At 48.5% G+C, this 16,966-nt stretch overlaps 1 protein-coding gene across 1 annotated transcript; it reads left to right on the plus strand.

The window, feature by feature from the left end:
- The first annotated feature begins 11,578 nt into the window (after positions 1 to 11,578).
- LOC101875097 (voltage-dependent calcium channel gamma-5 subunit) lies at positions 11,579 to 14,898 on the plus strand. Its single transcript, XM_005146133.3, has 5 exons — positions 11,579 to 11,879; positions 12,482 to 12,568; positions 13,314 to 13,454; positions 13,869 to 14,014; positions 14,474 to 14,898. Exons 1-5 carry the CDS (start codon positions 11,672 to 11,674, stop codon positions 14,729 to 14,731), a joined length of 840 nt encoding a protein of 279 aa, XP_005146190.2. The 5' UTR covers positions 11,579 to 11,671; the 3' UTR covers positions 14,732 to 14,898.
- The last annotated feature ends 2,068 nt before the right edge of the window (positions 14,899 to 16,966 follow it).

Below are 16,966 nucleotides of genomic sequence, written 5' to 3' on the forward strand. Positions count from 1 at the left end.
CTTCTGACACATCCTTCGGCTGTTGATTTACTGCTTGGCATGTTGTAAAACTTCATCAGCCCCTGACAGGTGATGTTTTTCTGCAGCTCTTAGGTTGGGTCTCCCAAGCAGAGCAGCAGAAGGCTCCTTGGTGGTGAACAGAGAGGACTCTGACCTGCAGCATTGCCACCTCCATCGTGTCCTTTGCACCCCTGAACCCACACAGGGGAGACGGCAACAAAGAGGAGGCCCCACTGGAGCTGGTAGGTTGCCCCGCATGGTGCAGGTGAGCCTTTGGGGAGGGCAGCAAGGGCATTGCACTCACTGAAAACAGCAGGAACACTGAAAAGGAGCATTTCCACTGAGTCCTGTGCAGTAGCAGCAGGACTGATGGTGTGACCTGGGCAGGAGGAGCATTTCCCACATTTCCATCACTGCTGCACTTTGATTTCCAGAGTGTATTTGGGCCTCCCTCCTGTCAGAGGCTCAATCTGATGCTGGATTTCAGGGACACCCTTTCAGTCTGTCACACCACAACCCATGTTAAAACCCAAAGGGCTCTCTGCAGCCCATCCCATTGCCAGCACCCCTTCCCCTCAGCAGCCCTACAGCTGCCCCACGTGGCATCCAGGGGACAGAAATGCTTCTATGTGTTTATTGTTCCAATCCCTTGCTGGATTGCTGTAGCTGTTGAATATATTCATTGAGCTGAATGAATCCCCACCTGGCAGCATCCATACAGCAGCATTTGCAGCTTCAGCTTCATTATGGAGACGGAAGAGAATATAAAACTCTAAAGGGAAATAACGCACAAGCCTGCAGAGGCTTCAGCAGTATCTGTAAGCTGTGAGCTACGTGAGGGGACAGCACTGGGAGGTTTCTGTAAGTCAGATGGGAAGATTTAAAGCTCTGGGTTTAAGATGGCATTTTGAAAACAGGTGGGTGATAGAGGCTGGGTCCAAAGTTATCTGGGAGCCTTAATCTGATTGAAGTTAAAGGAGCTTGAGCTCAGGTGTGTTCTAGAGAGAAGATCAGGAGTCAAAGTCACACCAGTTTATTCTTTTAGCCACAAACTTATGACATTCATAGTAAAGTATTTCCTAGGAGAATGGAATTTGTCACAGGAAGACACGGATGCATCATCAGGCTCAGAACATGGCTTGTTTACAGCTGAGTGGAGCTTATGCCTGGCCCTTTGGAAGATGGGAGTTGCAGTTTTTTCCTTTATTACGAGGGAGGTATCACTGCTCATCAGTGGGAACCCTCATTAGGGCACTGCTGAGGGCTTGCACCGAGGGGGCTGTTTGAGCAGCACAGCAGAAGGCATCCACTGACCCAAGAGAACTTGTGGATAATCCATTTTCCCCCTCGGTGCCCATCCAGTGCTGGGAGCACAGGCTCAGGTCTCTCCCTCAAAGCCCCTACAAATGGGCAGCCCCATGGCCCTGGCTTCTCACGAGACATTAAACACTTGGTTACTGTAGATGTCCCTTTTCTCTGCACAGCTCTGGCTGAGAATAGCTCTGCTTGCTCAGAGAGGTGTGTTTGATAGAGATGGCCCAAGTGTGGGATTGCAGAGGGGTCCTGGAATGTGCATCTGTGTCCTCCAGTGTTCTCCAGCCTGCTGGACAGTGGGGATGGTGGAGCTGTGAGCAGCAGGGTATGGAGAAACCTCAGTATTTGCAGCAGTCAGAGAGTCGGGTGTAGACAGGAGGAGTGATGCTGTGAGCATTTGGTTATTAAAAACCCAGCAACAGAGGTTGATACCGTAATGCCAAGCCTAGGTGAGACATTCAACCACTGCTTGGATGTGTGCAGATAGGAAGATCTCCAGTCCTTCCTCTGTCAGGACTCTGGGTGCCATGTCCCAAGCAAAAGGTGAGCTGTTTGTTTGTAAGGATTACTGAGATGCAGTATATCACAGAAGAAAAGAGCTGAACTATTTACAAAGTACTCACCTGAGGTGATGCTCAAGTCAGACACTGGAGCAGGTGAGAGGTGCCAATGGGGATCCTGCAGCAGGTGCTGGCACAAGGCAGATGGGGAAATCCTGGAGCATCCTTCATTGGAAGTATGGACCATGAACATCCTGCTTGTCTCATAGCTGGAAGCCTGTTATCCAAGAGCCCTTCCCAGGACTGTGGCAGGGTCTGGATGAAGCTGTGTGGGACTGGCAACTGCTCTGCCTTCATCTCCTGCCCCTATGCCTCTTACCTGAGGATGGATGTCATTGCTTTCTACAGGAACCAAAAGCTTTGCCTGCGACATTCCCAAAACACCTGATCCAAGCTGGGGCTCTGCTTCCTTTTGTCACCATCCCCAGCTTCCTTCGTGTCTCTTGGGAGGATGCTCAGAGCTGCACTGACTTGCATTCAACACAAAATGGTCCTCCCCTGGATGATGCTGGGAGACCCTGGAAGATGCAGGTGGCCAGAGGCAACACAGCAAACCCCAGCTAGGAAACTGGGTGATGTGGGAAGTTGTGTTAAATCCTGCTGATGCTTGAATTGCTGCTTGGGAAGCAGCACATCTCTCCTGAAACACGGAAAAGGTGACTACAGGCAAACTGGGACAAAGCTGCCCTTTTCTGTACAATTACAGGTAAAGATGTATGAAGAGGAAAGCAACATCAGCATCATGTGTGCCAGCTGGTTTATAATTCTTACTGTAAAGTATCTTATAGACCACATGGAGAAGAAAATATCAGGTCATTATTATAGGTGGAAGAAGAGGTACTGCCGGGGGGATGCTGCGGATGCAAGCACATGGTGATATTGAGCAACTGTTAGGATAGGAGAGGGGTGTTGAAGACCAGGTACACCAGCCAGGCCAAGTTTCACCTGGTAATAGGTGCTGGCCTGGGGGAAGGATGGAAACTGAGTGAGACCCAGTCTATTCCCTGCCTGCTCCTGCAGCCTTCCCCAGGATGGGGCTGTGCTCCTCTGACCTGGTCATGCTGCCTCTGCCTGGCTCAGGCTGCTCCACGTCCTGCATGGCTTTTCCTGCCCTGTCTGCTGAGACCTTTACTGCTAAAACCCTGGAATTAGCAATGAGCCTTGCTAAAATCTGGGTGATGATAGGAAGTTTGGTACTCCAGTGTGTGAAAATGCGCATTATATACTTCAATATTGCTGACTACTGAACTAAGCAAGTTACACAAAGCAAAGACCTTTCCTATATCATCTGTGACTGCTCCACATCAGACCTGGGGAGCTTTTGTATGATGACCTCTGCGATCTGAGGAGCTGTGTCCCAAACTACCCAAGCAAAGCTGGATGGAGCTGCCATTGTGTTTGGTACCAGGGCTTAATGACAGCCACGAATGGCACTTAGGTTGTTAAGATGTTTGCCTGCCGTGTGGGCGATACAGCCCTTCTCCACTTTATTTATGCCACTGTTTTGGTACTCAGAGGCTGGTTTCTGAGCACGTCTCCTGTCTAACAAGGCATCTGCTTCATGCTAGCAATCATGTTTAATCACACCAAAGGGACAGAGGTCTCGGCAGCCACGTGCAACCTCCCCAACGCGCTGCTCTGCAGCCTTCATTGCTCAGAGATGCCAGAGGCGCTCAGGGGATTTCTTGCTTTCCCTCATTCATCACACTGAAAGTGCTCATAAAAGCCCTCCAGCTTGCCAGCGCTGGTGAGAAGAGCTGCAGCAGGCAGGGATGAGCCGTGGTGGGCTGCCCTGCCTCCATGGCACGGGTACCTGCGGCTCGCTTCTCCCCACTGCTGACACGGGGGAGGTGGAAGGGTTTTAATTAGCTCTTGATGCTATTTTTTGGCTCCCAGCATGCTTAATTTAGCTCAGGCTGTCATACACTGATGGGTAAGGGGAAATAAGGAAACGGGGGTGGTGGCCACGCTCTGTGGAGCAGCAGCAGCTCCCGGAACCTGGGCTGGGAATGGGGCTTTTCTTAGACCTTCTGTAGCAGTAGGAGTTTATAGCCCAGAGAAATCTCATGCGCTGGCATTCAAAACACACAGCTCCTGCAGGGCTTGCACTGCATTTGTGGGTTGTGTTCATACCCACTCTGTCTTCAAACAGCATCGATGCCTTAAGGAAAAGGTGCCTGACATCTTCAGTCATGCTGTGACCTGCCTTGCTGCTGGAAGGACATACAGAAAAGCTATTGTGCAAGGAAGAAGTTAATGCTCCACTTTATAATATACAAGGCCACTGCAGGACTTCCTGGCATCTTAAATGTTGAAGTGAACAAGAACCAGCTGTTAAAGATTTAATACTCCACTAGACCAGCCCAGTCTTGGTCCTGGTGGGAAGCAGATGCCTGCAGCTGAGGGTTACATCGCCTTCACTCCTCCCTATTGCTGGGTTTGCTCAGGTTTCCTCTGTGCCAGCCAAGTTGAGCAGAGGGAAGCACTGCACCAGAGCCAGAAGAGGGTCACTGGATCGTTGGGTTACTGGAGTTTATATATTTAGGATATAAAATACAACTTGTAATGTACATCATGCAGGGATTAATGGCAAGTACTGCTCTCTGCAGCACACAGCAGTGAGATTCCTGCAGCTTTTATAGCAAGTCCCCAGCTGTTTTGCTTTGCAGCTCCAGATATCCCCCTTTTATTCTGCTTTTCCAGCTCTTTGTAGGGTGTTGAAATCAGCAGTTTGAGTCATGTCCCTGGCTGCGAGCACTCTGACACACTGCAAGTAGGGGAATATTGTACGTTAGCTTTGATATACAGAAGGTGAGAGGGCGTTGGGAAGGGCTCAGCTATTGTTACTGGTGTAAACCTTGAATGTACATATATATATAGTTCAGACCTAGGGAACTGGACTTGGGTGTGTGGGCAAGCTGCAAGCTCAGGGCTTTAGCTCCCATTTCCCTCTTGAGCAGTACACTTTGGGTAATGCTTTCCTACAAACCCACAGGGTAGGAGCTGCTGGCACTTGGATGCAGAGACCTGGCTGCTGCACCCCTGTCCTCACAGCGTGCAGCCCTCCTGTGAGTCAACTGGAGAAGGAGAACCAAGGCTGTGCCCTCTCCTATGGTCCAGGAGCTCTCCCCTGCCCACTGCTAAAGCCACACTGCTCCCAGCTGCTCCCAGAGCCATCCTGCAGCCAAGGCATCCATCAAGGACCCTCCGGAACCTGAGCTCCCCATCTTCACAACCAGCATCGCAGGTTTTCTGCTTGCCAAAGCGTTGCTTCAGTTGGGGTTAAGCAAGGTAAGAGCCTTCAACACCAAGGAGAAAGGAGACGCGCGTGGGATGCACTGCATAAAAGGTTTGGGAAGGGATATTTGTGGATGCAGAAAGCCCATGTGAATGAGCACTGGCTGTACACACACGGGCTGTGCCAGCAGCGTGAGCCGGGACCAGGGGCTGCTCAGTTGATTTGCTGAATGTTACTGGCATCATCAAAGCCATTAGTGTGAGCGAGCTGGAGCAGAGCCATCCCCTCGGCACGGGCACAGCAGAGATGGCCTATTTGGGAAAGTGTCTGGTTCCAGGGTTGGAGTGAGCAAAACCTCAATTGCTGCTCCTTTGACCTTGGGAATATCATTTGCTATTGAACTGAGCCTAAGGTGGGCTCAGTTAACCAGTAACAACCTCCCTTGCAAACCAGACCTAAGCTAAAAGGGCAGGTTTTGAGCAGTCCACAGCAAAAAGGCTGGTGTGTGGTTAAAACAGAGGGAAGAGCAGCTGAGGGTCAGCCTTGAGGGCTTGCTCAGCAGGCAGTGGGGTCAGCAGTAAAACATGGCACTTTCTGTACAACATTTCCTTCACTCTTGCACTTGATTTTTGATCAAGCATTAAAAGATAACTTGGATGAGAAATTAAGTATGGGAAGTGCTAGGGAAAAGGGGAATTTCTCGGATTATGGAAGTCAGTTATAAGAGAAAAATGCCAAGTAATCCCACTCATGAAATGAGTGGTGAGCATTAGAGCTGGTAGTTGTCACACACAGTTTCTTCCTATTGTTTTTCAGGTGTTCCTTGTGTCTGATGACAAGCAAAAACTTAATAGGTTTATCATTGCTGTGGCTCAATCTAAGTGTAAATAACTCATAACCAGCCTTCTGGGGGTTGTTTTAAACCCTCTCTGGAGAGCCTGTGAGCCCTGTGTGCTCGATGGAGTCAATGCTGCTGTTTCTACCCGGCTGTAATGGTAGTGCAAGGGAAAGCTTTCAAGTCCAGTATTGATCCTTTTGAAGTTTATGGCTCGCAGTCTCAGTTACTAGTGCCATTCAAACCCCCATGAGATGGACTGTTTCATTTCTTAGTATCAGGCTAACCCTCCTCCACATCAAAAAGATTTATTTCTGTACTCAATTTTACCAATACATGATTTCTCTCCCAGAAATCGAGCTGTTTTTATATGACACTAATGCAGCTCTATAAAGCTGCCTTGTATATTTCTGTCTTCCTATGTGCCACGTGAGATGGCTTGTGCCAGCAGCCCAGGGCAGTGCTCTTGGGAACCCTATGGACCAGCATCCCACATCCCCTTCAACCATTTCCCTTTAAGTGGGCCAGCACAGGAGATACTGCTTTTCCCTGCAGCCATCCCTGCTCTCCTTCAGCTGGTGTATGGAAGCAGAGCAGTCTTGTCCTCTCCTACCTGCAGTACACCTTTTCCAAGCTTCAGAAGGGACTGTTGCTTCCCATGCAGAACCCTTTCCCAAACACCAAGTACTCCAGGTCAGGTTTGTGGAGCTGAGTTCCAGATGGAGCAGCAGGCACTGCACACACCATCTCTTTGTCTTCCTCTTCTCTGCTGAGCTGCATACACTTGGCTACAGCCAAAGTCACCCCACTAAGTCCTTCTCACATTGATAAAACCCTCTCTGTAAACTGACAGCATCAGTTCAAGTCAACAGGATGCAGGCTGGTTTAGGACCAAAGTATTTGCACCCTTTGGATGCTCCGTAAGCTCAGTGGGAACCACTACATCTTTTCACAACCACCTTTCTATTCCACTGGATGTAATAATGGCCAAATTAGGCTTTTCTGGATGTGCCCATGAGGGAGCCAGGGTGATGTTGTGCTGTCTGAAGGGGGTGACAGTGGCCTCAGCCAGCCCCCAGCATGGTCCTGCCTGCCTGAGCCCTACCAGCTCAGGGAAGTTTAGTTCTGAAAGAGCCACTCTCCTTGACCTATTTATTCGTGCCCAGGGCTGTGGCCTGTGTTGTGTCCTGAAGAAGAGATCGTGCTGCTTGAAGGCCCTTTATTTTTAGCCAGCCCAGTTTCCTAGTTGCAGCTTAGTGGGAGCTGCTCCTTTCAGCTCAGCTCCATCACAGCTCTTGCTCTCTTGCATTTGCCTGCTCTTACTCATGTCCCTGATGCTCTTGGTATATCAATATAAACTCAGTGGGTTTCCTACCCCCTCTTCCACCAGGCTTTATTCCCTCTCCTTTATCTTCTGCTCCATTTCTCACATTGCCCCAGCTCCATGGCTTAACCTCTGATTTCTCTCTGCCCTTGGCAAGGATCAGGCCTTCACAAATGCAGGTTGCCAGGCTCGTCCAGGATACCAGCATCCCTCCACAACCAACACCATCCCTCCTGTCTGCTCCAGTCACCTTGGCAGGGCTTCCCCTCTTCACAAATGTCAGGAACTTGAAATGATGCTGCAGACACATAAAAATCAATCCCTGCCTCTTTGGCCTGTCTTGGCCCTGCTCTTTACCTTTACCCAGGGCAGGTTTTCTGCTGAATGCAGAGTAGTGATTTATTGATACAACCCACCCTGTCCAGACCACTGATACATGTATTTTTCTCAGCTCATCCACATAGCCCAGAGTGGTGGCTTGTGCTTGGTCTTATGTCATAGAGCAGTGGGCTCAGAAATCTGGACCAGGATAGTGTTTCCTTTCTGTGGCTGTGGAGAAATAGGTAAAGACCTCAGCTCACTCCTCATCTGGGTGAACTGCATTAGGAACACCACCAAATCGTTTCATTTTCTGCAGGGGTCAGTCCTGCATGGGCTGTGTGCAGTTTCCATCACAAGCTGTGGCTCCAGGACAAGAAGAAATTCATTACAAGGACTGCAGATTACATTGCAGATTGCCTGTATCATTCCCTGGGCACAGAAGGCACAGTGTGATTGAAGGAGCAGGAGCTGTTATAAGGTCCTACTTCTTGGAAATCATTGGGGCTATATTCACTTAATTTAAAACCCAGCTACTGTTGGAAGCCGACCAGCATCACCTTTTCAGCTGTAGCAAGCAGAACACAGCTGCTAAAGGTGACTGGGGACTAAATCCTTGCTGAAAATCAAGCCAGCTCCTGCTGGTGTCCTTGAAAACTATTTCTCTTGAGAGCCCTGCTAATTCTCCAAGCACTGGACATGGGGAAGGTTTGATCGAAGTGGCTGCTCTGCACCATCCCTGCCTCCTGTTCCCCACCAGATCAGCTCCGGTTTATGTGCCAGCAAGGCAGTAATAGGGATCAGTCTCTAATGCATTCCTGATTACATGGAAATTGAAGTGTGAGAGAGAAAAGAAATGAGGCAATTGAGAGGCATGCCTCTGACTCTCAACCCCTCTCCCTGCTGCTGGCATCACCCCAATAGCCAATATAAGTGATGGTAAATGGGTATATTTTCTAGTGTCTGGTGTTTAATGGGTAACAAATCATAGGCAATACTTAGCTATTTCCCTCCAAATGGCTTTATCTAGACCTCCATATACCCCCTACTTTTTTGGCTCCTTCTTAAAGAGAAATGTGCAAGGAGGATGGTTGTTGATGCTACATGAGCCAGGAATAGATTCCAACTCCTTTTACCATTTTGGCACCAAACTGCCAAGAAGGATGAGACTCTCTGTAGTAACCACTGTTCATTTTGAGGCAGGTAACTAGAATATACAGCTCTGAGTTAGGGAGAAGAAGGGATGAGCCAGATGATCTGTGTTTTGCCTGCTTGTATTGCTGGATCAAATGGGATCTGTAAAGAGATGGAAACGGCATATTCCCATCTAGTGAAGGAGCAGAGCGGTGTCCTAATGTCTATAGCTCTGTGCTAGTCTCTCCCCTTGACAAGGTTGTCCTCAGGCAACCAAGATGCAAGACTACCTTTGCAGGATGTGCTTCTCTCTCCCATAGCTTCCAGTTTCTTCTTCAGCTGCTGCCTCCTAATTCCTCAGGGAAGACAAACCTGAACATCTCCTCTATACATCTCACTCCTCACATCCCTAGCAGGGAGATGTTCCTCCTGGGAACACATCCTGCTTTTCTTGAGCTGAGGGAAGCATTAAATAGGAACATTGAAAATGAGGCTTGTTAGCAAAGCCAAAGGTGGAAAGCTTGCAGTACTGAGCTGAAGCATTTGCTTGGGCTGCCTGTAGGCAACAGCTCCCCTCTTCCTGTAGGTCGGTACCTTCTGGGAAATGGCTCAATGTGAATGTAGTAAAAGCCAAATCCTCGATTTCATGTGGAAGAGAATTATCAGAGCTGCTGCAGTGCTCGAGGGTGCAAGTACATCTGCTTCCAACCAAGATGTACTTGTCTGCTTTGGACTCGGGATAGGATGTGATAATAAAAGTCTCTCTCCCCCTTTTTCTCTTTACACAAGGATTTGCAACTCTTCCAGCAGCATTAGCTGCTTTTCTCTCTTATTGCTGCCTGGAGCAGCAAGCTGGAGGTGCAGATGGGCTTTGGGCATTGCATCTGTTCAGTAAATGCACTTATTTGGAGTCCATGGAAGCTACAAGTTCCCTTCATATCAGTCTTGTTATGAAACTTGCTGCAGGATCTGCCCAGAACCAGGCTGTCAGGAGCTTGGTGCTGTTCACTGTGCTATAGATGTGCTGGGGATGGGCACTGCAAGAGCACAGAGCTCCCAAGAGAGCAGCCATTCAGCAGCAAGAAATAACTACCAACCTTGTCTGCTCGTATTAATCATAAGTGAACTATGGCAGAACACTGTCTTTGGAGGCTTCTGAGCGTAAAAGTGCAAGCTCTGGGGACTTTTGGCATCACTGAAAGTCACGGGAAGCAAGTAAGGATTAATAAGTTTATATCAGAGGTGCAAGAAAAAAGCCCTCCTCTGGTCTGCTTGCTTGCCCTCATGTGTCAGAACAGCAAGCTGTGATCTCCCAGCCCTGCAAACAGCCACATCTGATCTCATCACTAAACCCAACCACCTTTGCTGTAATAACAGCAACGAGGTTCTCTTCCAAAGAGCCTGTTCACCAACATGTGCTGCTACAGCCGGTACCGGCTGTGAGTACAGGCATGGTGGAGTTATTCGTGTGTGGGTTCAAAAGCTGACACCTAGGGAAATACAGGACATACCTTCCCCGGCTCTATTGCTTATCCATCGCTATTCTGGGAATAGGTGTTTAAAATGAGATATGTGTTTAGGAGGATGCTGCCCTTCTTCCCAGGCAGTGGGATGCAGCTGTGCTGTGCAGCTCCCTCCCATCTGTTGTCCCTTGAAACTTCAAGCAGCACAAACAAAGCTTGTGCAGTTTCAAAGGGAGCATGAGGAAGATGCATCCTGCTGCTGCTCTCTTAAATTGGGTAGATTTTGTCATCTAGCTAGATTATTTTTAATTTTTTCCCATATCATTTGCACTACTGAATAACAGCAAAATGTGCCTTGGAAAATACACATTACACTGCACTTGTCAGTGATTCATACTGCTTTTATAGCAGCAGTCAATAGTGCTAGCTGCCTCATTCCCACTCCCTAGAAGACCATCATTCGCATGTATATTTCCCTTCTTGCTCTTATTTCTCTAATCATTCATTTATGTGGCTTTTTCCCCCCATATGAACTGCACTTTTTCTCTGCTGCACCAAGAGCTCCGGTTTCTGGTGATGTTTTGTCAGCCTGCAGGGCACTTGAGAGCTGCGAAACTCCACACAGGAGCAAAAATAGAAGGAAATAAAATAAGATTCCATCCATAAGCGACATGGGGATGAGGGAAGTTTTTGCCTCCTTTAATGCTTGCCCAGGGCCTGATGCAGTTCCCTGGCCCCATTTCCCTGCGTGCCCCTGAAGCACAAGCTGAGTTTGGACCAATTCGGTCTGTGCGTTCAGCCAACAGCAGCACTGATCTGCAAGCACAGTGAAAAGCAAAAGAAGGCAAGATTGCATCATGCTGCTCTGATGTGTCTGATGATGTCATTTAGCATGTATAGACAGCATGGTTTTGATGCCCCAGTGGGTAAATCTGCACTGGAAGAGGTAAAATGGCAATGCTGGTGGTGGCTGGAGCTGCACTAGAGGTGGTTTTGGTCCAGCAGCTGAAAGCAACTTTCTTTGTAAGCCATTAATGGGTCCATGAGTCTCAACAGGCTCCTGTGCCGAGAGGATACAGCTCATGCTGCTGCCCGTCATGGATAAGGCTCTGAGGATGGCAGTTTGGCTACATCCTTGGGGAGACAAGCACCAGGTTTGGCCGGAGCAGCAGGAATTCACCCACAGCAAATAAAATAGGAGCTGCTCCTGGACAGCTATTCTGACACTGCTCCCTCCCAGTGCTGGCACCCAGCATTCAGCACATTCAAAAGCCCTGGGCCAGCATGGGGCAGCAGTCAGGTGGGATTTAGTTCAAACTCTCCATCTGTCAGGGCTCACTGTGATTGTTTTAATGGCTTCTTTCAGCTCAACCTGCATAAGAACAGAGGGCAAAGACTGGACACATCCATCCCCAAAGAAGGCTGCAGAAGGCTCCGTGCCGACGGCTGCATCCCCGCTCCCGGCAGCCGCTGCCTCGACCCCTTATGCTGTTGGGGATGAGTGCCTGCAGCAGGAAGGCACTGACCCTGCTCAGCAGTGTGTTTGCTGTCTGTGGCCTCGGCCTCCTGGGCATCTCCGTCAGCACCGACTACTGGCTCTACCTGGAGGAGGGCATCGTCCAGCCCCAAAACCAGACGGCCGAGATCAAACTATCCCTGCACTCGGGGCTCTGGAGGGTCTGCTTCCTGGCAGGTATGGTCTCCTTCCAAAAGCATCCCTCGGTAAGGTGATGTCTGGTGTGTGTCAGGGTCATACTGTGGGAAAGGGATGGGGACAAACAGCACTTCTAGAGGCTTTGCCCATCTTTGTTTCCAAGCTCAGGCACAACCTAACGTCATTGCCCTGTGCCCAGCTTTGATAGTCAGATGGATAAGTGTGCCTTTGCAAACAGGCTTTGGGTGAGTTTGCTGCTGCCGTGCCAGATCCCACTGCCATCCCTCTTCATGCCACAGTGCCTCACGCAGCAGCTCAAAACTTTCCTCTTTTTCCCTGTAAAATTTAGATTCAGGTCAGCTCGACCGTTCCCTCCATCCATGCCAAGTTGGATGAAGGGACTTGGCTGCAGGAGCTGAATAAAACCCAAGGGGATGGGAATCTCAAAGTGACCAACCTGAAATGTCCTGAAGCTTCAAGAGCTGCTTTGGAAAAGTTGGGGGAGTGAAAAGCTCTGATAACACCCCTGGGGTGACCTTAAACCCTCTGCCTTGATGTGTCTTTGTGAACAAGGGGAGTCCATCTGCACAAGAGAGATGGTAGTTAACAGATGGCTATAGTTATGGTCTGTGTTGCTGCAGGTGAAGAGCATGGCCGGTGCTTCACTATTGAATACATCATGCCTATGAACATCCAGCTGACGTCTGAGTCCACGGTCAATGTCCTGAGTAAGTGGTCCAGAGGGGTCTTATCTTTTGTATCCTGCAAAGGGTCACTAGGGATGCCCTCAGGAAATCCTCCTTGTGTCCTTGCTGTAGAAGCTCCTACTTCCTTGGCAGTGCTACCATGCAAGGATGCAACGTTTTTTACTACATGAATCACCCAATATGCTCCTAAGCTTTTGGGAACATTGTTATCTAATGGGAGGATGCTCACAGAGGCTCTAAGCTGCACAATTTCCTGTCACTGGCTATTCAGCACTGATGTTTATGGAAGTGTTTGGCTCTGTAAGTCTCCTCTATAATTTTCAGCTGTACTTATTCTGTAGCAGTCAATTTCACACATTACACAGTTGGATGAATTACGGATGGGGTGTCACGGCTCTCACCACGAGTTCTGTGGTCATTTCTTATTTAGTAGATAAGTGTTCAGCAAACAGTTTTACAGCAAAGCTAGAGAGGGAAAGCAGGTTCTGATGGCTTTTTTCCTATGTAACACTTCACACAAACCCTCACAAATGCCAACATTAGCAGCCATTCCCACAGCACCTCTTTACTTGGCTCATCAGCAAAGAGGGGAAGCCCTGCCAGGGGCGAGGGAGCAGCACAGAGGCACTCACGTTAACCAGGAGCAAGGAAGGATGGGGGGAGGTCAGAGAGCAGGAAGGCTGGAGCCACCTCACAACCAAGCCTGTTCCTCACAATGTGGGGAGGATTGATCCAGTCTCCCTTTGCTCTGCTCCTCTCCCACCAGAGATGATCCGCTCCGCCACCCCCTTCCCTCTGGTCAGCCTCTTCTTCATGTTCATCGGCTTCATCCTGAGCAACATTGGCCACATTCGGCCTCACAGGACCATCCTCGCCTTTGTCTCGGGGATATTCTTCATCCTCTCGGGTGAGTTTTTCTGTCCAGGTTTAAGCCTGAAAGCCATTGAGCGTGGAGCATGTTTGCTTTCACAGGTGCTAGTGCTCTCCTAACGTACTGGGGTGGCTCCTCATTGGAGTCATCACCCACAGGGGCTTCTGGCTCAGCCCTGCAGCCTGGTTGGGCTTTGCAGGGTGGGCAATCACTTGGTTTAAACTCATTTTTAGCAGTGGTGAGTGGGAAAAGCACTGAGCACCCATGCAGAAGGAGGTGCTGGGGGAGAGGAGCCTCTCATGGCACATCAGTCTCACATCAGGAGAGCTCTGAAACTTCTCCATGAGTTTCACGCTTTCCCTCACAAGTCAGGTCTTAAAGTTAGGTGCTTCTTCAACAGCTTCATCCCTGAAGCATTTCCCTCTGTCCTTCTTCTTGGTTTCTCCCCAGGTCTGTCCTTAGTGGTGGGGCTGGTCCTCTACATATCCAGCATTAACGACGAGATGCTGAACAGGACCAAGGACTCTGACACGTTCTTCAATTACAAATATGGGTGGTCATTTGCCTTCTCTGCCATCTCATTCCTTCTCACAGAGGTATGTAGCAGCCCTCATATCCCTGTAACAAGCATATCCTGCTCTTAGGACAGGGGGGCATTGGGGCTCTTAGCAAAAAGAGGACTCAGACAGGGTTTAAGGATAGGATGTGCAGGCAGAAGGGTAGTATATAGTTTTATTATATATATATCTATAATATTATTATTATATATATTATTATATATGTAAAATACTATATAGGTAGGAGGCATACAGCAGGGTCCAGACTCCAAGCCTGGAGCACTGACGGGGTGTTTGATCACCATTTGATGCCAAGTATGAAATGCAGAGGAAGAGGAGATGTGTTTGTGCAGACCTGAGGCACAGGGCAGTGAAGTGACTGTTTTTAGGAGCCCTTGTGCACTGTCAGCAGTGCAAAGAAAGAACAGCTTGTATTCTTGTCCTGTTTTGGTGGTGGTGCAGCCGTGAGCATCAGGCCCTGTCTGTCTGTCCCTGCAGAGCGCCGGGGTGATGTCCGTTTACCTCTTCATGAAGCGATACATGGCCGAGGACATCTACAGACCTCACCCCAGCTTCTACCGTCCCCGTCTGAGCAACTGCTCCGACTACTCGGGGCAGTTCTTGCACCCAGATGCATGGGCACGGGGTCGGAGCCCTTCGGATATCTCCAGCGAGGCCTCCCTGCAGATGAACAGTAGCTACCCTGCTCTGCTCAAGTGTCCTGACTATGACCAGATGTCCTCGTCCCCGTGCTGAGCCCCACCAGCCCTGCGCCCGCTCCCACCCCAGCACCGATGGTCGCTGGCTCCGTTTGTCATTGGTTTTTTAGGCCACTCTTTCAGAGCAATTCTCTATTTATAGGAGTGTAAATATAACCAGGGAGATTGGTTATATAACCAACCATGAAACCCGGAGAATTGGGATCTTTTCCTTTGGTTTTGTGTCGCTTTTTTTTTTGGTTTTAATTCTTCACTGCATAACTAAAATCTTTCCAAAGTCCTTTTCCTTCAGCTCATCCTGCTGAGCAAACAGCAGTTCTGCCTGCGGGATAAATCCAGAGCTGGACTCAAGCAGAAAGGAAATAGAGTAGAACGAAAGGAGGGGGATAAGTGTATTTTTTGGTTTAGGTAAGCTACAGAATTTGGTGCATTTGACTGTATCATTTAATCTAGATTCAGTGGCCTAAGTGCTAGCAGACATCAAAGATTGCTGTAAATCTCCAAGAAACAGCCATCATTAGAAAAACACCAATATTGCATTGATTCAGTCTTCACTGATTCTCTCATTGACACCACTTTTAATCAGGCTGTAATGGGAAATAGCCATCCTTCTCAACTATACCTCAGCAGGCTTGGACACAAGCAGGCTGTTGTTTCTTTATGGCCACTTGCAAGCTCTTGCTTAAATATCCCATGTTAGACTGGAGGCACTACAGCCCTGGGGTGTTCAGGCTACTGGGGTGGCTCAGGCACCCACATTGCTTCCACTATCCCATAGTGTGGAGGTCTGAAGAGCAACTGGGAGAATTTCAGTGCAGCATCAAGGGAAGAACTACCTAAAACCTTCCCACAGGAAACATTAGCAGAGGATTTAGGAGAAATTACAGCCAGAAGTGAGTTATTTCAATGAAAGAGATCCCAAACCAGTTTAAAGTGATGTAGCTGAAATTAATGGCACTAGTAGTGCAAAGTAGTTGGCTTATATTCCATTTTGGCAAGAAAATTGTATTTTAGCCACCTTTTCTGTCTGTGTATAACCATATTTTGAGGTTTTAAGTTGTAAATTTCATACGATGCCTTGGCATTTTGGTCTTAGACAGCTGGCAGAGTGAGAGCATCGCTGATTGAAAATGAAGGGCAGGGAAGGAAAAGGCTGGGCTCCCTTGTGTGTTCCTGTGCAAGCCATGAGCTTGTCACCTGCAGGAGGAAGAGCTTTGTCCAACTTTATTTCCATTCTTGTTATTTTAAGCATTTCTGAAACAGAAAACCCTCCTTTGGGGATTCTTGGTACATCTGAGCTTGTTTCGTCTTACCGTAATTAAAACAAATAGAATATACACACTTCTAACCTCATTTGTAGCATACTGTGTAATGAGAACTGCACATCTTTGTTAATATTTAATGTTTCATATTTAATATTTATAAGCTACTCCAAAGGAGGGTCCAAGACCTGGCACAGCACCACTGTTTGTATCGACTCTGACACCCATCCCATGGGATCTGACTGCAGGCATATATCCAGCCAACTCTTTAACAGGATTATTTCCTCTCCAGTTGCTTCAGATAAACAAGTAATGCATATGTAGTGTCACTGACTCCTAATCTGCTAAGTTTAAAAAACAGGGCATCCTTTTGTAGACCCAATTGTGTTTACCCTTAGTCTTCCTATTACATTCAAGCATCTGTGTTCTCATTTTAAAACCCAGCTTGTAAGTGCTTACAAATGAGACAGGTTTGCTGCTGGGAAGGTTCAAGCAGTAAAGCACAGCCCAGGCACATCATCCAGCAACAAACCTTGTTGATCCTCATCTATTTGCCCCAGCCAGATTAATCACTGGGATCTCTATGTTTGGTATGAATTAGGCTCCAAGAAAGCCCTGAAGTTCACAAGTGATGATCCTGCATTTCCCAGAGCCCAATATAGTTTTATGGGCTTGATGTTAGCAGTTTCTGGTGGCTCAGGAACAATTGCCTTTGCATTCTTCATAAGTACAGGACTGCCAAAAGAAATCTGTCAAATAAAACATTTGCTGTTCATTCAGTAAATGCTGATTTGGGGCAGGAAAATGTGGTGCTTGATCAAGCACAGGCAACAGCAGTGTTGCTGTCCCTCTAACAGTGCCTGGCATGGCAGCAGCTCTCAGCGTGGATGGTTGGGCCTCTAGTTGCAAGTATCACACCTTCATTGAGTGTGGAAGAACTCCAGAGCCTGTGAGGAGTGGACACATGAATGTGGTGTAGTGAGGTAGTGGGGTGAGCTGCAGAGCCCAGC

The sequence above is a fragment of the Melopsittacus undulatus genome, unplaced genomic scaffold (assembly GCF_012275295.1).
Source record: "Melopsittacus undulatus isolate bMelUnd1 unplaced genomic scaffold, bMelUnd1.mat.Z mat_scaffold_536_arrow_ctg1, whole genome shotgun sequence".
In the NCBI taxonomy this organism is placed as follows: Eukaryota; Metazoa; Chordata; class Aves; order Psittaciformes; family Psittaculidae; genus Melopsittacus; species Melopsittacus undulatus.